The 23,061-nt window shown below is 38.6% G+C and overlaps 2 protein-coding genes and 1 pseudogene across 6 annotated transcripts in view; 2 read left to right on the forward strand and 1 right to left on the reverse strand.

Annotated features, from left to right (window-relative positions):
• The window catches only part of ATP8A2 (ATPase phospholipid transporting 8A2), a 787,448-nt gene that overhangs the window by 400,693 nt on the left and 363,694 nt on the right, over window positions 1–23,061 (forward strand). The gene's annotated exons all lie outside the window — the stretch shown is intronic.
• On the forward strand, window positions 666–2,806 carry LOC122751327 (annotated as a pseudogene).
• LOC122751328 (cytochrome c oxidase subunit 5B, mitochondrial-like) lies at window positions 6,363–6,824 on the reverse strand. Its single transcript, XM_043998331.1, has one exon. The coding sequence runs from the start codon at window positions 6,814–6,816 to the stop codon at window positions 6,430–6,432; it is 387 nt and encodes a 128-aa protein (XP_043854266.1). The 5' UTR covers window positions 6,817–6,824; the 3' UTR covers window positions 6,363–6,429.

Consider the following 23,061-nt stretch of genomic DNA (forward strand, 5'->3'; position numbering starts at 1 on the left):
TCAAACAGCAATACTTGTATGAGCACAGTTCATTGAACATAGCGATTGCTTAATAAGTATTTGCTGAATAGTAAAGAGCAATCAGATAATAAATGAATGGCAATGCTGAATGAGCCTAAGACTAAAGCAAACTTTGCAAGCCTAACAACATTTTGATGACTTGAATAAACGTTACAGTAAAATTCTCCTTTTCATTGAACACATTTTAGGGATCAGGAGGGAGAAGTTGTAAATAAGATGGAAAGTATGAAATAAAAACAAAGTAATAAACTAAGCAGATTATTTTAGTTGTCAGTATTCACAGTGTTGATAATATATGAAATAAACTAGCAAATATTTTGGACTTAAATTTTCACACAATTATTAAAGTCATCTCCCAGGGGCAAAATATTTTAGCTTCTTTCTCAGTCAGTATTAGCTTCCTCATTAGCTCTGGAGACCTCATCAGAGTTATTGAGCATTTACTAAAACTATGTGTCGGCTTCCCCTCCCCCCTTCCTTCTTTCTCCTTCTCAGAACGTTCATGCAGTTGTGTTCTGAACTAGCAGCTCCAACCTTCTATTGATAAAGAGCTTGTTCAGCGGAAAGGAGAAAAAAAAATATATCTATATATTATTTTCTTCTCCCTGCACATAACTTGAGACAAGCAAAAGTAAATTCCAACCATGAGGGAAATCGTACATATCCAGGCTGGCTAGTGTGGCAATCAGATCAGTGCCAAGTTCTGGGAGGTAATCAGTGATGAACATGGCATAGACCCCACCAGCACTTACAATGGGGGCAGCGACCTGAAGTTGGACCGGATCTCAGTCTACTACAGTGAGGGCACTGGTGGCAAATATGTTCCCTGTGCCATCTTGGTTGATCTTGAGCCTGGTACCATGGACTCTGTTCACTCTGGATCTTTTGGCCAGATATTCCGACCGGACAACTTTGTCTTTGGCCAGTCCAGGGCAGGAAACAATTGGGTCAAAGACCACTATATGGAGGGGGCAGAGCTGGTAGGTTCAATCTTGGATGTGGTGCTCAAAGAGGCAGAGAGCTGTGATTGCCTGCAAGGCTTCCAGCTGACCCACTCACTTGGTAGAGGCACAGGTCCAGGGATGGGCACCCTGCTCATCAGCAAGATCTGAGAAGAGTACCCTGACCACATCATGAATACCTTTTTTTCCTTTTTTCTTTTTTTTCAATAAAAGTATTTAATTTTTTTCCAGTTACATGTAAAGATAATTCTCAACATTTGTTTATACAAGCTTTCCAATTTCAGATTTTTCTCCCTCCCTCCCTCCCTCCCCTCCCTCCCCCTTCCCCTAGACAACAGGTAATCTGATACAGGTTTTATATATATATTATATGTGTATATATATATATATATATATATATATATATATATATGTATGTGTGTGTATATATATATATGTATGTGTGTATATATATATATATATAAAACATTAAACATATTTCTGTATTAGTCATGTTATAAGAGAAGAATCAGAGCAATGAGGAAAAACCTCAAAATAGAAAAACAACGGCACCAAAACCAAAAGAAATAGTATGGTTCAATCAGCATCTATACTTCACAGTTCTTTTTTTTTTTTTTCTGGATCTGGAGATCCCCTTCTATCATGAGTCCCCTGGAACTCTCCTGTACCATTGCATTGGTGAGAAGAATCTAGTCCATCACAGTTGATCAACACACAATGTTGATGATACTGTGTATAATGTTCTTCTGGTTCTGCTCATCTCACTCATCATCAGTTCATGCAAGTCCTTCCAGGTTTCTCTGAACTCCTCCTGCTCATCATTTCTTACAGCACAATAGAATTCCATTACATTCATATGCCACAACTTGTTCAACCATTCCCCAATTGATGGGCAACCCCTCAATTTCCAATTCCTTGCCACCACAAAAAGAACAGCTATAAATAGTTTTGTACATGTGGGTCCTTTTCCCTTTATCATGAATACCTTTAGTGTGGTTCCATCACCCAAGGTCTCAGACACCATGGTTGAGCCCTATAGTGCCACACTCTCTGTCCACCAGTTAGTAGAAAACACAGATGAAACCTACTGCATTGATAATGAAGCACTCTATGATATCTGCTTCCAAACCTTCAAGCTGACCATGCCAACCTATGGTGACCTCAGCCATCTAGTCTCTGCCACCATGAGTGGTGTCACCACCTGCCTTTGCTTTCCTGGCCAGCTTCATGCTGACTTCCAGAAATTGGCTGTAAACATGGTCCCCTTCCCTCGATTCCACTTCTTCATGCCTGGCTTTGCTCCCCTCACCAGCCATGGGATCCAGCAGTATTGTGCCCTGACTGTGCCTGAGCTCACCCAGCAGGTCTTTGATGCCAAGAACATGATGGCAGCATGGGACCCTTGCCCTGGGCGATATCTCACCATTGCTGCTGTTTTCCGTGGTCAGATGTCCGTGAAGGAGGTGGATGAACAAATGCTCAATGTACAAAACAAAAACAATAGCTACTTCGTTGAGTGGATCCCCAACAATGTCAAGACTGCTGTCTGTGATAACCCACCCTGTGGCCTCAAGATGGTCGTCGCCTTCATTGGCAACAGCACTGCCATCCAGGAGCTCTTCAAGCGCGTCTCAGAGCAGTTCACTGCCATGGTCCGCTGGAAGGCCTTCCTCCACTGGTACACAGGGGAGGGGATGGACGAGATGGAGTTCACCGAGGCTGAGAGCAACATGAATGATCTCATTTCTGAGTACCAGCAATACCAGGATGCCACTGCTGAAGAGGAAGAGGATTTTGGTGAGGAGGTAGAGGAGGTGGCCTAAGGGAGGTATACTGCCATCTCAGTTTTCTTAGTTCTTCCCAACATTCTTTCTCCATCACCCTTTTCCTCTAAAGTTTGCATTTTCTGCCTCCATCCTTTTTCTCTCCTTCTTTGTGGGTGCTGAGCTCTCTGCCCTCTGATCTTCCTTTTTTATATGACCTGTCCCCTCAGTAATATGCCCCTTTCTTCCCCACTCCCAGATTCTCTCCAAGAAACAGAATGTCTTCAACCCAGAGCCTCAATTTAGGGGACTTTGTGCCCTCTAAGTTCCCTGAACTAAAATGGTGACCAAGAGGAAAGGTCCAGAACTCTTTGGCTTTCCTTGATGGAGAAAGGGACCAAGATGTTATATTCGTAGTGGAGAGTTCTCTTGGTGGGTGTTTGGGGGGAAGGGAGGAAATGGAGTGTTTTATTCCATAAAAGTCTGTTGGGGAAGGCAGGCTTTCTATTCCAACTACCATCTCCACATACTCCCCAACTTGTCATATTCCTATCTCCAGGTGCCCCCTCACTTTCTCTCTCTCTACTCCCCAGTTCTGGGGGAAGTGTTGACAGTATTATTCCCCTCAGTTTTGGTTTCTCTCCCAAGTGTTCGTTTTTATTTGGAAGGGTCTGTGCCTTTGCCAGGTGGGCTCCCCCCTCAGCTCTTTGTCTCCCCTTATTTTGAGACCCCCGTCTGAGAAGTAAGAATTGCTTCTAATCCTAAAATTCCAGAGAAGTCCCTTATTTGGGGAGTATTTTGATTCTCTTACACTCTCCCCCTCCCCCAAAATCAATTCCCTCTAAGAGAAGGGAACAGGGGCAACAGGACACTTCCCTTCCCATTACCATATCTTCCCTTCATTTTCCCTCATCCTTTCCATATCTGCAATTTCTATCTTGGGCTTTCCCCCTTCCACTTCCTAGGTTTCTGTTTTGTGTTGAACTTGCTGCTTTTCTTCATAATGAAAAGATGACACCCCCAAACCCCAAAATAAAAAGGAAATGAGGAAAAAAACAACTATGTGTCAATTCTTATCTGTGGAATTGTTGAAGAGGGTAACATTTCTAAACAAAGCACCTAGCCCTCTGTCCTCTAGCAGTTGTGTCTCTACTTATAGTCTGGTCTAAATTAAATTAAACACTAAGCTTATTTACATAATGTCTAAGTAATGCACACATTGCACAAAAGACAGTCTACAAGGTGAGAACTTATCTTAGCAGCATCGTAAGTCTTAACGCTTTTCTGAAAACGGTTGTACATATGAGTAAGAGTTTCGATATATGATAATTGCTAGTAGCACAGTACATAGAACAACTGACCTTGAGTCAGGAGGACCTGAGTTCAAATAGAGCCTCAGACACTTACTTAGCTATGTGACCCCCGGCATTCATTTAGCCCTGTTTGCCTGGCTTCCTCAGCTGTAAAATGAGCTGGAGAAGGAAATGGCAAACCCCTCCAGTATCTCTGCCAAGAAAACCCCCAAATGGGGTCACTAAGAGTCAGACACAATTGAAAACGACTAAACAAGTTGCTACAACATTAAATAATAAAACTTTAATTCACAGAAAATAAATGTGAACTGCTCACAGACTTTTGAACCATTTTGGAAATGCATTTGGGGAAATGCTCCCACTTATTTTGTGGGACATATTGCTTTTGTGTTTTCTAAGCTGGGCCTGTCATTATGTGAAAAGACACCGTGCTGAGTACAAAAAATACAAAACAAGAAAACTAGATGATCCTTGTTTTCAAGGACTAGTAATACTCCTTGAGTATTCTAATAGGGGAAGGCAACGTGTAAGAGGAAGATTGGAGGGAGGGAGAGACAAACAAGTATGGAGATGAAGCAGCAGAGCTGTGAGGGAAGTGAGCAGCATGGCTGCAACTTATGATGAAGTTTCAAGAAATTAATGCACATCTGTTTAGAAAAAATTGCCACATTCTTTATATTTTAAAATATTACATACAAGAAAAGTCATTCCTTAAAAAATTCTCTGTAGTGGGTAAAGAACTTATCTGTACAAAAATGTTTATAGCAGCAAAGAATTGAAAATTGAAGGAATGCCCATCAATTGGGGAATGACTGAACAAATTGTGGTGTACAAATGTAATGGAATACGACTGCGCTATAAGAAAATGACGAACAGGCTGATTTCAGAAAAACCTGGAAAGACATATGAATTGATGCAACGTGAGTTGAGCAGAACCAGGAGACCATTGTACACAGTAACAGTAATACTGTATGATGAACTGTGAATGACTTAGGCTATTCTCCACAATACAGGGATCTGAGACAATTCCAAAGGACTCATGATGAAAAATGCTATCCACTTCCAGGGAAAAAACTGATGGAACCTGAATGCAGTTTGAAGCATATTATTTTTCACTTTCTGCATTTGTGTGTGTGCACATTTTTTCCTTTGGATCTGTGTCTTTTTTCCATAGCATGACTAATATGGTAGTGTGTTTTACATGACTGAACATGTATAACCTATATCAAATTGCTTCCTGTCTCATGGGGGGGAGGGTAAGGGCACGAGAGAAAATTTAGAAATCAAAAATCTTTTAAAATGAATGTTGTCTTTACATGTAACTGTGGGAAAATAAAATATTGTTTATAAAAAGAAATCCCCCTTTAATATAAGCACGTTGGTAATTAGTGTATTTTTGCTATGTATGATATGTTTTTCATAGAAAAGCTTGGTAGGGGCTTCAAGTTCTCTTTTTTTTCCTTTCCCCTTGTGGCACTGTTTTCTTTTGTTGTGCCTTACTTTTGTGGCTTCTAGGCTTCTCTTGTTTTTTCCCCTCAGAAGGCCAGTTTCTGAACAGTTTACATCTTGTAATTGATCTACTTGGGGAATGGAGGGTGTTGAACCCAGAAATAATTGCTGGGAGGAGCAGGGGTGGGGGTCAGGTTGGGGGTAGGGAGAAAGAAGTAAATGCAAGAATGATTTCTTACGTTGCTAAGTTTAACTAGTGAATACTTCAGTCTTGACTTCAATATATAGATTATTGGGTTGAGAACAGAAGTGTTAACAAAAATAAAATCTATTAACTTGTTGGCAGCACATGGATATTTTTCTTGAATATTATAAAGGATATGGGATTTAAGGATAGGTATTCCTTCTCCAGTGCATTACTTTCTCATCCTGCAAGAGTCTTTGCTATTTTCCTATGTCTCATTTGCAGTCTTTTTCTTACTCTATGATTTTCCTGGAGGAACTTCTGTACTACTCACTTTTCCATCTCTTGTCTCTCATTTCTACTACATAACTATCTGACCTCCTTTTCTAGTCATATAAACATGCATATTTGCTACAGCTGCTGCTTTGAGTAGGCCTTATTGCTATTTTTTCACTTAAAAAACAAGTCCTATATTTTAAAGGATATTTGTTGTCCAGCAAATGTTTAATAGAATTCTTCATTTGCTGAGAAGATAGAAGGCCCATAGTCAATATATAAACCATCACTAGTGTGTTCAGTAAACAGTTCTCTGTTCTCACCACTCCATTTTGTGTACTTAAAAGTACCAGCCTTCTTCTTCTTTTTTTTTTTTTTATGGGAGAGCCAGGGAAATGGTTAATCTTTTATTGGAGGGAAGAAAACATTACACCGTATCTCAGGTAAACCAATTCAGGGGCTCAGTGGCTCAACTGGTGGGGTACCAGCTTGTAATGGGTTCCACAGTTAGGGCAACGCTGTGTCTCGCCTTTGTGAAGCCAGAACCAGATGACTGCACTGTTGTCCTCTTCACAGATACAGCCCACTATTCGCTTGTCAGTGATGGAAGGGACCCGGTTTGGCTCCTCCTTAGTCCCTGGAGCTGCCTTTGGGGCTAACATATTGTAGGGATCCAAATCATTCCTTGCAGCCATCATAATCTCTCTCTCCAAACCAGTAGCCTGCCCTTCATCAGAAGGGATACCTCCTCCGCTTGCCATGGAGCGAGCGGCAGCCCGAGCCGGGCCACAGGCCCTCAAGGCCTGGACTGCCAGCGCCCCAGCGCCCCGCAGTAACCTTGAAGCCATCACGACTGAGACAGCTACCCCAGCCTTCTTCTTAATCTGAAATTTTTCATGACAGGAGCCCTCCCTTTTTATGAAAATGTATATTAATTATGGAGTCATAGGCTACTATTTGAAGGCATGATTTTGACCCCTTAATTATGGCCTGTGCTTTTGAAAAATGACTGTGTATTCTTAGTAAAATCTATCATAACTTCTAAAGAATTATCAGTTTATCACCACACATCAAAGTTACTTGAAATTTGTATGGCCCCACAACAAGTTCAAAGCACATAAAGATTATATTCTCTCAGAGGTGATGTTAATGGGGCCCAAGAGATTGGCCTCCGTTAACAATCATGATTTATGGTTTTTGGTGTTCCTGGGATTGGAGGTGGAGGGGAAGGAGAGCACTATGCTAGACATTTCAACTCATGTACCAATTAAGAGATCGAAAAGTCATCATTTATTTCCTAGGATGTGTTTAGACTTCTGCCTTTCAGGGTAGATCCAAAGATAAACACATATAAACACTCAGATACCTCAAAAACAAGCAGTGCAGTGAAGGAGATGTGGGCAGCACAGAATTTTTAGGAAAGGAATCCAAAGAATGTATAACTTCTCTGGCAATTATAGAATTACAAATGAAACAACTTTAAGATACCATTACCAACCAATTAGTCCTATTAAAATAATTGAAAATGAGGCTAATAATACCATTTTGCTTGGGTTGTAGAAAAGCTGATAGTTACATGTTTCTGCTGGTGCTGTAAATTAGTCTTTTTGCAATACAATCAAATAATAATGTAACAAGAACTATAAAACTGTTCATGTATTTTGACCCAGTAATTTCTCTTTGGGGAGTGTCCCTCAAGGCACTAACCCCCGAAAAGTAATTTATTCAGATGTTTATGACCACATTACTTAATTAGCGTGAAATCAGAAATAATAAAAGCATATTTTTAAAATAACTGTTGGGGCAGCTAGTGGATAAAAACACTGGCCCTGGATTCAGAAGGACCTGAGTTTAAATCCAACCTCAGACACTTGACACTTACTAGCTGTGTGACCCTGGGCAAGTCACTTAACCCTCATTGCCCTGCAAAATAAATGCATTAATTTAATTTTTAAAAAAGCTCTTGGGGCAGCTAGGTGGCACAGTGAATAAAGTATCGGCGCTGGATTCAGGAGGCCCTGAGTTCAAATCCGGTCTCAGATACTTGATACTTATTAGCTGTGTGACCCTGGGCAAGTCACTTAACCCTCATTGCCCTGCTCTCCCAAAATAATAATAACTGCCTATACTCTACAAAGATCTTACAACAGCCTTTTTGTTGTCATTCAGTCTTTCAGTTGTGTCCAACTCTTCATGACCCCATGGACCATGGCATGCAAGGGCCTTCTATCCTCCACTATCTCTCAAAGTCTGTCTAACTTCATGTTTGTTGTTTCCATGATACTATCTATATAGCTTATCCTTTGCTATCCCCTTCTTTTTTCCTTCAGTCTTTCCTAACATCTGTCTTTTCCATTGATCTCATCTCATATGGCCAGAGTATTTAAATTTCAGCTTCAGTAATTGGCCTTCCAGTGAATAGCATAAACTGATTTCTTTTAAATATTCACTGATTTGATCTCCTTGCTGTCCAAGGTATTCTCAGAAGTCCTCTAGCACCACAATTTAAAAGCATCAATTCTGCAGCACTCAGCTTTCCTTATAGTCCCACTCTCACAGCTATACATTGCTACTGGAAAAACCATAGGTAACATTAATATGGTGCTTATGGTGTGCCAGGCACTGTGTTAAACAATTTACAATTATTAGCTTTCTTTGTCATCAAAAGAACCCTGGAAGGTAGGTGCTATTATTATCCACATTTTACAATTGAGGAAACTGAGGCAAACATTGGTTAAGTGACTTGCCCAAGGTCACATAGTTAATAAGAGTCTGATGTTAGATTTGAACTTAGATTGTTCTCACTCTAGGCCTAGTGCTCTTTCCACAGTATCACCTAGTTGCCTAATCAGATTAGCTAAAGGTTTATAAATTTAACAGTCATTTAGAAGAACCAATTTTTTGTTTATCATTTCCCTGGTTTTTTTTTACTAGTTGATCTGTTTCCCTCTATTTTTTTTTTTTTTTTTTTGGTGAGGCAATTGGGGCCAAGTGACCTGCCCAGGGTCACACAGCCAGTAAGTGCTAAGTGTCTGAGGCCAGACCCGAACTCAGGTACTCCTGACTCCAGGCCCAGTGCTCCACCCACTGTACCACCCAGCCGCCCCTCCCTCTAATTTTTAATACCTCTTCTTTTGTACTCATTTAAGTTTTTCTTATTGGTTGAGTTTCTAGTTTTTTATATATTCATTTCATTAATCATTTGTTGTTTTTTCTTAAAGTCTCTTTGTAATGATATGATTTTCCCCAAAAAACTACCTTATCTGCATCCCAGAAGTTTTGATAAGTTGAACAATCATTATCATTTTCTTTTATATAGTTATTGTTTCTATGAGTTGTTCTCTGACACATTCATCTAGAATTTCATTAAATCTCCATTTGGATCATTACCTTTTGTTTGGCCCCCTTAATGAATTACTTGTGTGTGTGTGTGTGTGTGTGTCTGTGTGTGTGTGTGTGCATGTGAGTGTGCAGTCAGTTTTTAGAAAATTTCTATTCAGTCCTAAGAAATATGTATATTCTTTTGTTTTCTAGGACTATATTCAGTTCCACACTTTTCCTTTTGTTTATCTTTCTTTTAGACCTATCAAAAACTGGGAGAGGGCTATTGAAGTCTCCTATAACGATTGTTACTGTCTGTCTTCTAGTAGCTCAAATAATTTCCTTTTTGAATTTGGATGCTAAAGTATGTGAAGCATTATATGTTTACTACTGATATTAGTATGTTATCTATGATTCCTTTCAGCATAATATAGTTTTCTTGTTTGTCTCTATTTTTTGAATGTTTGTTTTTGCTTTGTCAGCATGATTTCAACTGCTTTTTAGGGTTCAGTTGATGCATAATAATTTATTTTTCAATACTCGCAGTTTTATTTCGTGTATGTGTTTTTTAAATGTGTTTCTTGTAAGGAACATATTGTAGGGTTTTGTTATCTTATTCCAGCTGCCACTCTTTTTTCATTTTTTTGGATTGTTTAAACCAATCACATATAAAGTAGGAGATTTAGGTTTATAATTTCTTCTACCCGTCTCTGATTATAGGTTTCTTTTCAAGTTATGGATTTTTTTGAGTTATGGATTTTTAAATTTACCTTTATCTTTATTTTAAATATGCTCTTTTCCCACTGGCTCTCTTTCCATCACCTCTGATCCCCTCCTCACATTTGTTACTCCTTTCCCTTTGGAGTTTTTTGCTTATTAATTCCCTTTTCTCTCTTACTTTTGCCTGGCTACAAAATTCTCTCTTTTTTCCCTTCTTATTTAGACAAGTAGATTGTCTCTTTCTTCTCCTTCAATTCCTTTGCTCTTTAGAAAAAATTATTCTATTCCTTCCTGTTATTCAAATGTCCTTTCTTTTGTTGAAGGTCTTTCTTCTGATGGCTTACAGAACTTGTTTCTGAATTGAATTGCTAAATTTATTCACTATGTGTCCTGGAATTTACAGCCTTGTTTTGTTTGATTGTTTTTCTGAAGGCAGCCTTCAAATTCATTTGATTGGAATTGCATTTTCTAAGTTCAGAAGTTCTGGGTGGTTGTCTTCTATTATTTTCTTCATTATGGTTTAAGATTTTTTTTTGTCATGATGAGTTTTTCTAGGAGACACAAGATCCTTAGGTTGTCTCTATGTACCTTGTTTTTTGAGATCAGTGTGTTTTGCTTGTATAGTAAGCACATTTTCTTTTAATGTTACTCGTTTGTTTATTGTTCTAGATTGCAGTTCATTTCTGTGTATTTGCATTCCCAATCAGTTGTTCTCTCTTTTGCTTCATTGGTGAGGCTTGCCATTTCAGATTCCAGTTTTTTTATTTTGTCCATTATTTTTGCTGAACAAGCCATACATTCTGTTCTCATAATTCTCATTTCTCTTTTGAGAAATGTGAACTCAGGAATTGTGTTGTGGTTCTTTGTTCTCCCTAGAGTCAACAAAGCATCTGGAAGCCATATTTCCTTCTCTTGTTACTATTTTCCGCATTGATTTATTTGTTCATGTTCAAGGTCTTTACATTTTCTTCTTCCAGAAATCTTTGGTAATTTCAGGCTCTTACCCCCCCACCCCTTTTTTTCCACTATCACTCACTTTCTGACTCCTCTTCTTTGATTGTGCTTTCCTTGGGGCCTGAATCTCAAAGCATTTCTGCCTCTTCTCATGGTCCATCAGCCTAGATCTCTGCCTCAACTGACTTTAGGTAATCAGAACTGGCCTCAACTAGATGTTGTGCTCTTTTCCTTAGGCTTGGTAGAGTGCTGCATAGCTTCCCTCATGAACAGTGCCCTCTTCTAATAGCCTATCCCCCTTCCTATGTTCCTAAGTTCTTTGGCCTTGCACCTGCAGTTCAAAGCTTTTTAGTGCTGGTGCTATGGGGTTGTGACTCCAAGCAGGCTTTTGTTCCTGAAGGGCTGCCCTGCTGGCTGACTGTGACTGCCCAAGCAAACTTCTGTGGCCTGGAGCTGGAGCCTCCATTGCACTGGAAAGACAGAAGGGGACAGGGTATGGAGTTGGTTTTTGTTGCCAGCTGTGACCCCATATATTAGGCCCTTGTCTATGCTGGTGTAGTGTCACTATCAGTAATATGGGAGGTGGGGGAAGGGTAACAAGTGAGCTCAAGGTCGGCGAGAGCATCAGTTCATAGATTTTGTTTGTTCCTTTAACCTTTTCAATTCTGGGTATCCTAGTCCATAGAGACAACTGTAGTTGCTTTGTTTCTGCATAATTGCTGTTTTGGAGTGGTAGTAGGGATCAGAATAAATGTCTGGTCTTCTATATTGTTACTTCAGCTACTCATTTTGCTATACTACCCTGCCTCCCGAATGCCCAACAATTTGGTAATGGCAAAGCAGAATGTGTTTTATTAGAATAATAGAGATTTAGGATCAGAAAGGACCTTGGGGGGGCAGCTGGGTGGCTCAATGGATAGAGCACAGGCCCTGAGTTCAAATCTGGCCTCAGACACTTGACACTTACTAGCTGTGTGACCCTGGGGAAGTCACTTAACCCTCACTGCCCCCCCCCAAATAAATAAAAAACAAGAAAGGACCTTAGAGATTATCTAATCCATCCTTCTTCTACTTATTTTATACATGAGGCAATAAAGACTCTGAGAGATGAGGGGACCTAGCCAAGGTCACATAACTCATAAATAGCAAAGTCCAAACCACAGCTTAACTCTCTTGTGGAATATGATATGGCTATTAACAATTATAAGTATATGGGCTATACAATGTTATAAGAAAACTTGTATATGAAGCAAGATTTCCTTAAAAGAACATTAACGTTTATTCACTAATTCTAATGATGTAAAAATGTGTGGTCAGACTGTAATCCATCAGAAAAGACTGTGATGTGAGGAAGTTCTTTTTCCCTAAAAATATTGTTCAAGTTGCTAATAAAATACAGGTTTAAAAAGAAGGGAGTCTGCTCTTCAAATATAGGAACTTCAAAGACTTGGATTAATAGAGTTGGTCAGAGTGTGAAACATTGGTCATGAGCACATATTACAGATGTATCAATTAATTTGGCTTTGTTCATGAGGTACAGACTATTATACTCCTGTACCCAGCCAAAACATACCACAATTGCTAACAATAAAACACGTCATTGGAATAGTGACTATAATGGTAGTGACTTACAAAGACTTGGAGTAAAGGGATAACATATCAATTACTACTGTAGCTGTCTGTCTTCCACCCATTAGAAAAATTATTTTAGTGCCTGACATAGCCAGTATGTCAGAATGCCAGTTTCCTTTTATTGTGAGGAACTCTGATTCCCTGCTTGAAGTTTCTTTCCATTCCGGTCCATCCTGCTGCCAAAGGGATTTTCCTTAAGCATAAGTTTGCCCTTGTCACTTCCCTACTCAATAAACTCCAGTGGCTGCCCGTTGCCTCTGGAATTAAATAGAAATTTTTCTGTTTAGTTTTTAAAGCAATTTACAAGCTAGCCCCAATTTGTCTTTCCAGCCATAAGGTACCTTACTCAACCTTCTGCACTTTACAATCCATCCAAATTGACCTTTTCTTTGTTCCTCACATTCAACACTACATCATTTCTTATCTTCCTGTCTTTGTACAGGCCATCCCTCATTCCTTGAATGCCCTTCCTCCTGACCTCATCTCCTAAGATCATTCTGTTGCTTTAAGACTATTTAAGACACAAAGCCTTTCTTGATTTCTTTCTTCCCTCCCAAACTACCTTCACTGTGTCTGTTGGTGTATATTCGTATTTGTTTTTCACATGTTTACTATGTACTTGTCTCTTCCATTGGATTATACTACCTTTACTAGTTAGAATTGTTTCATTCATTGTGCTTCTATTCCCAGCACTTAGCACAGTGTCTGGAACATAGCAAGTTCTTTCTAAATGCTTGTTAATTGATTGAAAAAAGGGGAGAAAGACAAATCTGTTATGTATACAACTTTACCTATTTTGTTGTATATAACCCTCTCATATTTGAGGGGCTTTGTTGTTCCTAGAAAAGAGATAGACTTAGTGCCTTCTCTATGTTATATCTGTCAGCATATGAGATGTACTTTCTCCTCAGTATGTCAAAACTTAATTGAAGCATAGTAGTAATTGGAACTGTACTACCAGTTACATCTTGGTTGGCCTCCACATTGGTAAGGGTCCAGTATGTCTACTTGACATAAATGGGATCATTCTTTAACATTTCTTTCAAAATGATGAATACTCAATATTAGATGTGTTTAGTTCTCACTGTTTCTTCTACCTTGGCATTTTGCCCCAAGAGTACGTCACTAGGATGTCTGGTTACTAAACATGTACTTGGATTATTTGTGTTGTGGTTTAGTATGTACTTGAGGATGTCAATCGTATTGCTTGAATGCAGTTAATATAGAATTAATTACTTTTCTTTTGACTTCCAGTAGGAATATTATTTCTTGGCTAATTTTGTTTGGGCAAAACCAGTTTATGGTTGTTATTCAGTGTCAATTTGTTAAAGATATAGTAGATTCTGATTGAGAATAGCAGTAATTTGAAGGACCTCATGAATAGAGAGCATTTGTAAAGACTCCTGGATTTTTACTAAAACTTACCTTTAAAAGTACATTTCTGTAGTTGACAAATAAGTTGATATGGATTTCATTTTCCTCGATTAAGAAAAAGAAAATAAACCCACCAACTACCTGGGTACATTCTTAGGACCTGACTATATATCACCTTTAGTAGGGAATTCCGAATGTTGAATCAAAAACTTAAGGTGTGAAGTGAAATAAGAGGGGTGTTTTATTAACATAATAATTACCTCCAGTTTTTAAATTGTGGAATGATTAAAAATCATAGCTATCCTTTCTGATTGATTTACTTTAATCTGAAATGAATCTAGAATTAGAACAATGAAAACAAATGAGGTCATTATTCCTTTCATAAATGGAGCCCCTAGCTCACTACACAGAATCACTTACTAGTTATTCAGGAACTGATTATCCAATGTATTGATCTGCTCTTGTCAATCTTGAGGAAAATATCACTGTTCATATGCAACTCTGTTAGATTAAATGGGTATGGCAGCTAGGTGGCACAGTGGATAGGGTGCTGGCCCTGGATTCAGAAGGACCTGGGTTCAGAATTAGCTTCAGACACTTGGTACTTGCTGGCTGTGTGACCCTGGGCAAATCACTTAACCCTCACTGCCCCTCAAAAACAAAACAAAACAAAACAAAAACACAAAATTAGATTAAATGGGTACACAAAAAGTTAAATTCATACCTCTTTTTTGGGGTTGTTTGCCTTAACTACAGATTAAAGTGTCTATGGGAGAGATGACTAAAATTAAGTATAAAAAATTAAACTTCTGGATTATATGTGAAATCTTTCTCTTATGCTACTTCTTAGTAGCACAAATAATCAAGCATTCAGGATAAGAAATGTTTGCTCTGGAGCCTTTCTCTCCAGGGTCAGCTAGGTGGTGTACTGGCCTGGCAATCAATCAGGAAGACTTATCTTCATGAGTTCAAATCTGGCCTCACATATTATCAGCTGTGTGACCCTAGGCAAGTCACTTAACCTTTTTTCCTCAGTTTCCTCATCTGTAAAATGAGCTAAATGGCAAAACACTCCAGTATTTTTGCCAGGAAATGCTCCTTCCCCGCCCCCCCCCAAAAAAGGGGGATCATGAAGTTTCATGGCTGAAACAATTAAACAACAACAACTCTCTTTCCCAGGGCTCCCTTTTGCTCCAATGCCATATCCCATTTGCTTCTTCCATAAATTGGGGCAGAGAGCAGCTAGGTGGCACAGTGGATAAAGCACTGACCCTGGAGTCATGAAGACCTGAGTTCAAATCTCACCTCAGACACTTACTAGCTGTGTAACCCTGGGCAAGTCACTAAACCCCAATTGCCTTCAACATCCCAGACCATCTCCACTTGTCCTGATCTATATTTTGGCTCTGGAGGAGAGAGTGAGTTTGGTGACCTTGTACAGCCTTCCCTCACTTAAATCCAATTCATTGCAAGTAATGACATCTGTCATGGTCCTCTTCTAGAATGAAGGACAAACAATAGCAACAATAAATTGGGTTAGGGTACTGGTAAAAGACTATAGTCTATTCTATGGTGGGGGGCACAGCCTAAGTTCTCTTGTACCCAGGAGAGCTGTCCTCCTTTGCCCAAGGATGTCCAGTGAGGGGTAATCTGCCATTTAGGTGTTACAGTTGATAGAGCCTTAAGGTTTGAGCCAAAAAAGACCTGAGTTCAAATCCAGCCTCATTAGCTGCGTGAACTTGGGCAAGTCACTTAGCCCTGCTGTCTTCCTCTATTTCCTAAAATGTAAAATGGGGACAATAATAGCAATACAATACAACTGTTATAGACTTTATATGAGGATCAAATTAGAAAATAGTGCATTGCCTGCCTCGTTGTAGGTGCTTAATAATTTTTTGTTCCCTTCCCTCTACCTCCTAATTCAATGCCTTCCACTTTTAGATAGCTTTAATTCTTAGGAAATTCCTCCTTACCTCTAGCCTAAAATTTCTTTTTTACAACTTCCACCTGTTTTTCTTAGTTCTATCCCATGTCACTAAGAACAATTCTAATTGATCTTCCACACGGCAGCCATTCCATCTCTTGAACACACGGGTACCATGTGACACCTCTCCTCCTCTTTATGCTAAACACTCTCAGTTCTTTCTGAGCCTCGTGGCATGACACTGTAGCCCCTACATCTCTGTTGCTCATGTCTGTATCCTCTCTAGCTTTGGAGGACTTTAGCATCATCATTTTCTCTGGACGCCCCAAGCTGATCAATGTTCTTCTTAAAAGAACTCAGTGAATTCCAGATCAGGATAAGGACAGGATCACTTCCCTAGACTTGGACATCACGCACTCTTTTTTTCCCCCAGGTAATGAGAGTTAAGTGATTTGCCCAGGGTCACACCATCATGCACGCTTTCATGTAGGCTAAGATCTTTGCTATTTTGCAACGTACAGTATTGACTCTTTGAACCTTGTAATCCACTAAAACCTAGAGGTTTGTTTTTTGTCTGTTTGTTTTCAGAGAAACTACTGTATAGCTACAGCCTACCTGACCTCACACTTATGTAGTTGATTTTTAACCTAAGCACTCAAACAGTAATTATTCACCTGCTATGTATGAGCATATGCTGGGGATAGACGTGTCAAACTTGAAGTCTGTCCTTATTAAACTTCATCTTATTGTGAATAAATCTCATCTTATAGCTCAGTATTATAGTTTGTCAAGATGTTTTTGAATCCAAACTCTGTCTTCCAATATGTTAGCAATCCTTCACCAGCAAATTTGATAAGCATGCGACCTTTGCCTTTTCTCTTTCCAAGTCATTGGTAAAAATGTTAAGGAGCACAAGCCAAGCATGGATCCCTTTGTCATTGTCCTGTAGTCCTTCCAAACAGTCACCAAGTCTTTAATGCCTATTCTTTGGGTCCGATTTTTCAGCCAACCCTGTGAATTCAACTAATTGTACTATCCTTTAGTCGATGTCTTCTCTCTTTTCCACAAGAAGCACATTCATTTCTCAAATGCTTTACTAAAATTTCCTGTCTCCATAGATAAATAGATACAGCATTTTTTTTTTACTACACACCAGGCAATGTGGTAAGTACTAGAGATACAAATACAAACAAACATGACAACCCCTACCTTTAAGAAGGCACAGTCTGGTAGAGGAAAACAACACAGAAAAGAGTGTTTTTGATTCATACCACAATGCCTAGTAAATAGTGGGCATTTTAAAAGTTCTCTCTGTGTTGAACTATGTAACTATTGGAATGATGCCACCTGCTGGAGACTTACTGTAGGAAAGCTCCACCATGAGGAGAAGACCTCTGAGGGCAAGGCCGTGTGGCTTTTCTTTGGCATCAGGAAGTGAAGTTTGCTTGTGGGAAGAAGAGGGGGCGAGACTGATGCTCTGGGTCTTTTTCACCAGGCCGCTCATGAAGAGTGGAGGAGAATTGTAGCTCCCCAAGATATATAGAAGAATCTAGGTCTTTCTCTTTCTCTTTACCAAATTCTTATTCTCCTTAATAAATGTTTAAAAGTCTAAACTCTTGCTAAAGCTTATAATTTATTGGTGACCACTCATTAGATTTTAGATAGTATAGCTAGAATTTTAGCCCCTTACAACTGAATCAGTAAACTATTTCTTTAGCAATCTCCTGGTCTACCAGTTCAGTCTAGCATGGCCTATTTTTTTGTTTGTTAGTTTGTTTTAGCCCTGGGTCTCCCTATTTCATCCAGGCTGGAAATGTAGTGGCTATTTATGGTCACAGTCCCACATCTGATAAACATATAAGGTTTATCCATCTTTAAGCAAACTGGTAGCCCATTGCTCCTGGGGGTCACCATATTGATGCTGGACTTATTGTGGACACCTAATTAATTGACTTAGCCCACTACAATTCAGAATTCCTGAGCTTAAGAGATCTGCTAGCTAATTCAACCTGTTGGGGAGCAGGGATTTGTAACGATTGGAATGACGCCACCTGCTGGAGACTTACTGTAGAAGAGTTCCGCCCATGAAGCGAAGGTCTTTGAGGGCAAGACCAGGAGTCTTTTCTTTGGCATCAGGAAGTGACGTTGGGTAGTGGGAGGAAGAAGGAAGAGACTAGCACTCTGTCTGGCTCTTGCCTTTGGACTCTGGTGGAGAGCGGAGCTAGAAATGCACTCTCCCTTTAATAGATAGTAATCTAGGCCTTTCTCTCTCTCTTTACCAAATTCTTATTCTCCTTAATAAATGCTTAAAAGTCTAACTCTTGCTAAAGCATATAATTTATTGGCGACCACTCATTAGATATTTTAGACAGTTTAGCTAGAATTTTAGCCCTTAAGAGATTACAAGAGTACAACACCATGGATGACCCTACATTACTTATTCTTGATGAAGAGATGCTCGCTCTTTTTTTAAAAAATCAGTATTTGCTTTAATATGGATTCTCTAAATATAGCTTTGATTATAGTATAGTCTAGAATTCTAATCACAAATATGTATTGGGGGAGGCATGGCTAGAATCCAAAGAAAGTCAAGCTCTCACTGGTCTATATTTTCTGCATTCTATTCACTTTCTTCTTTTCAAAAGTAGACATTTCTCTAATCCTATTTTATTTCTCATGGTTTTTTCTATCTTTCAAATTTCTCTGGTAGTGGCTCAGTAATCATATTGTCCAGTGCTTTAAGTGCCTATGTATGATGTGGCTTGTACTCATGAAGGACAGCTCAAAACTTTCTTATTATCCTCTTATTTATCTTGAGTAGCATCTCCTTATTAGCCATTTTTGTTCTGTCATTTCTAGTACAAAAGCAATTTTCCTGGCAGAGAAAATAGAAGCAGAGTAAGAATTAAATAATTCTATCTTCTTTTCCCAAAAAGCAGCCTTAGCTATTTTAAGGTTACTCGAGTACATAGGTTGTCTTTCTTTAAAAAAAGAAAAGAAAAATAACAACAAAAATGGCTATACGAAAGCCATATTTTAAAAAGCCCTCATTTCATTGGTCCTATATAGGGTCATAGAGTTAGAAATGTAAAGAACTTTAAAGATAATAAATTTCAACCTTTTGTTTTACAGATGATGAAGCTAAGGCCTAGAGAGATTATATATATTAAAAATATTTATATTATCCACCTACCTATTACATGTTCTATATTTTAACCCAAAGAGGTTATTTAATAACCAAAGAGGTTATTAAAGCAAGTAGTAGAGTGGAGATTTGAACCCAAGGCCCCTAAATACACATTCAGTACTTTGTTATAGCCCTGCCCTGTGGCATTTTAAAAGGATTTGCCACAAGCTTTCTTAAAGTTTGAAACTCCCATAGGGCATTAGAAATAAAAATTGATTTGCAAAAATTCTATTTTTATTCCTTTTAGAGAACACATTTCTCTAAAAGTGATATATCTCTCCCATGAATAGATGTTTTGTTTGTAGGCAAAACTGGAGTTATGTCATTCTTGTCCTCAAAGCCCTGCTAACATCATTCAAATCTTGACAATTGCTTTTTCTTAATGGTCATTTTCACCTAACCTATCTCATCAGCTTATCACAAGTGTTGTAGTCACCTTAATGCTTGTATTTATGATCCCTTATTCACAAGGACCAAGGGAAGCCTTACTTTTTCTTTCTGTGGTAACAGAAGCTATATAGTATAACACCTATTTGCTGTACTGCTTTCTAGTAGATGGAAATCTATAGTAAATGTTAGAAACATGAGTTTTCAGGTTCTTCCATTCCTCCACTTCTGTTACTGATTAATTCAAGGCAGCATGATACTGTGACAAGTCACTGCTTGTAGAACTGATGGAAGGGTGATGAGGCAGTAAGAAAGTGGACCAGAATCCTGGAGAAAAACTCATAATTGGTGATGTCTTTCCCACCAGTACAACAATTTAAAAAACCCATGAAAAATACGGCACACAAAAGCATACACATCTGGAGTATATCCTGAATATTTGTACATTTAAGTCTTGCATTGTTGATGGTGTTCACACTTGACAAAGTGGGGTTTTTTCCTTCCTATGGGGTAGTTCAGAGTGTATTTTATCAAAACAAGAAAATGTCATGTTAACTTCCCTTTTAAAAAGAGTCTATTTCTACTAAGAAAATTGCAGCACGTTTTGGATTGAGAATATGCCAGGCAGTTCCTATATTAATTGGTCCCAAAGAAAATTATGGATGTATGCCACTTGTCTGTATATGCAGTTGACATTTCCCATCATCTATCACCTCCTGAATTATCAATGCTTACTCTCCTTTTTCTGACTTTGACAACTCATGACAGCCAGTACTCCTCTCCTGCCTTTGAAACCATAAGGGAAACACCATTCTGTAAGCATGTGATTTCTCACTTCCTAAGCAGGGAGTGTTGGAATTTCAGTTAGGCTTAGTACAACCACATCGACCCACACTTCCGTTGTTAGTGTGACTGTCTAGGCCCTCTGTCTGTCTTCTAGTGTAACTGAGGGAGGAAGTAAATGGAAGAAAAGAGCAGTCTAGCATTTCATTTGTCACAGTTCAGGGGTTTTCTTTTTCTTTTTTTTCTTTTCTTTTTAGAATTCTCTTCAGTGCTTTTCAGGGCCAAGTAAACTTGTGAACTTAAGATAGGGCAAGTTTACAGAGTAAGCCCAAATGGACTAAGCTTTGGAGAGCTCTATGTTTTGATTGAATTTTATGATTGGTGATTTTAAAGCTTTATTACCCTTGTCATCTACAAATGTTTGCTAGGTCAGCAGAGTAAGGGCTGCTGCTGAATGATCTGGCTTCTGTTCATTCTCGTTAATCAGTTTTCTGAGCTGTGACAGGGTTCCTGAGCCTCTCTGTCTCCAGTGGTTTAGTTCATTCTGATAATAGCTGGTGCTTTTAAAAAGAGTGGGGATGGGAAAGCAGGAATAGTGGCAGACAGCAAATAATATAAATTTCTGTTGCCCAAGTCAGCTGAGAAATAGAAAGTAAGAACTTACTCTTTTATTAAATGATAACTCAAAGTTGGTTTTGCACTCTTTAGACTACTAAAAAACCCCAAAGTAAATATCTTGACTTAAGGACAATCCTGTTACAAACAGAAGACTATAAGGGTTTACAAAAAACCTATCATACTTTTGTACACTTTTCTAAAATTTATTTTAGTATTGGGTGCTTGAAAATACTGGAACAATAAAATTTGAAGTACTTGTGGTGTCTGTATTATATACAGTATTTACAGATGATCTGGTCTGTCTATATTCTTAGGCAATGTGGGTTTTTTAATTCAGTCATGTATCAGATATCAACAATGAATGTATAGTATTCCCTAATGGGAATGTTCGTACTCTAAGAGAATAAGGCTTTAAAAAATCTGATAGAGAAAGCCATCTCATTTATGTAAAACATGACTTGCATGTTATAGGAAAAAAAACATTAATGTAAAAGGATGGAACCTATTTATGAAGATAGAAAAAAGATATCAAGCTGCCTCCAAAAAAAACAAAAATGGGGGCAGCTACATGGCGCAGTGGATAGAGCACCGGCCCTGGAGTCAGGAGTACCTGAGTTCAAATCCGGCCTCAGACACTTAACACTTACTAGCTGTGTGACCCTGGGGAAGTCACTTAACCCCCATTGCCTCACTAAAAAAAACCAAAAAAAAACAAAAATGTAGGATGGTGTTAATTCAGACACAGAGTTCAGGCGATTAAATTTGCATTCTTAAGTAATGGCAGCTGCATAATAAAATGGGTAATAATCATCCTAGCAGGACTATTAACCATTAAGATAGTGGACCTGTCACTGGCTATGAAATTTTAAAGTAACCTTCATTTCATGGAGGGAACCAGACATACCTGCCTTCATTTTCTTCCTGCTCCTGTTTCTGAACATTTTGTGAACTTCATAACCATGTCCCCTTGCTGGCTACCTTTACTTCTTCTCTCCCTTCCCCCTTAACCCCTCCCCTGGCTTTTCATCTTCCTTAATAAGTTATCTTTTACCATTACAATGTAAGCTCCTTGAAGTCCGGAACTATCTGTATTTGCACTTATATTTGTATTCCCAGCATTTAGCACAGGGCTTGGATAATAATGAGTGCTTAATAAATGCTCAATTCCTTCTTTCCTTCTTCATGCCTTGAATTTCTAGGCAAAGTGAACAGTTGTTAGATTTAATTCTGAATAGGAAATCCTATTTACATTGTATTCTAACCTAGTTAGATCTCATCTATTTTAATATAAGCCAATTCCCCTTATGTATTAATAATGTCACTGTCAGGTTACCATGTTTGTTTTAGAATAGGACCTGAAGTTGATTGGAGGAAAGAGAAGAGAACCTAATTGGTTCCTTCCCATTATTGGTATCTTCCCAACCCTGACCATTCCCTTCCACCTCTGTGTGAAGCAAATAGAACAGGGCAAAGTTGGAATATACAGTGTCCTGATAACTGACTCATATATGAGAGAATAGGGATTGTCACTGAAAATTTGGCCTCTTTAGTCCTATCTTTGCCACTAGCTAACTATGTGATCTTAGGCAAGTGATTTGGCCAACTCTTTGGCCATCTTTTCTTTGCTCACATATAAAATGAGAAGGCAGAAGCAGATGAAAGTGAAGGCCCTTTTTGTCCATGAAATTTTATGACTTCATCATGCCTTTAAGTTTAGGCCCTGGAATGATGGTATTTTATATTTTAAGAAAACTTTCATGGTGTCAGTAGCCTTAAGCTAATAATTCAAGAATAAGGTTTAAGTTAATGTGGATTTATTTAATTTATTGTTAGGGTATCAAGGCCTAGAAAGGTGAAGCAATTTTCAAAATGTCCAAATTGTAATGCAGTGGTGTGAAACTCAAATAAAAACATATTTCTGCCAGCACATATTAATTTAGATAAGCCATAGATTAATATTATACATGTTATATTGTTTTTTATTTATTTTGGTAAACATTTCCCAATTTCATTTTAAACTGGTTCAGGCCTTGGGAGTTTTTCAGAAGTGAGTTTGATACCTCTACTGTAATGTAGCTTTGTTTGTCATTAGGACTCTCTTACTCAGGATACCCAGGGCTAATTCAGTACCCCTGGGTATTCTTGTGTAAAATTAGCATTCAAATAGACAATTTGATTCTGACATTTTGAAGA

Source organism: Dromiciops gliroides, chromosome 3 (genome assembly GCF_019393635.1).
Source record: "Dromiciops gliroides isolate mDroGli1 chromosome 3, mDroGli1.pri, whole genome shotgun sequence".
Taxonomy (NCBI): domain Eukaryota; kingdom Metazoa; phylum Chordata; class Mammalia; order Microbiotheria; family Microbiotheriidae; genus Dromiciops; species Dromiciops gliroides.

What these genes read in the sequence shown, in the direction of transcription:
- LOC122751328 (XM_043998331.1), bottom strand. Translation starts at nt 6,816, where the DNA reads ATGGCTTCAAGGTTACTGCGGGGCGCTGGGGCGCTGGCAGTCCAGGCC.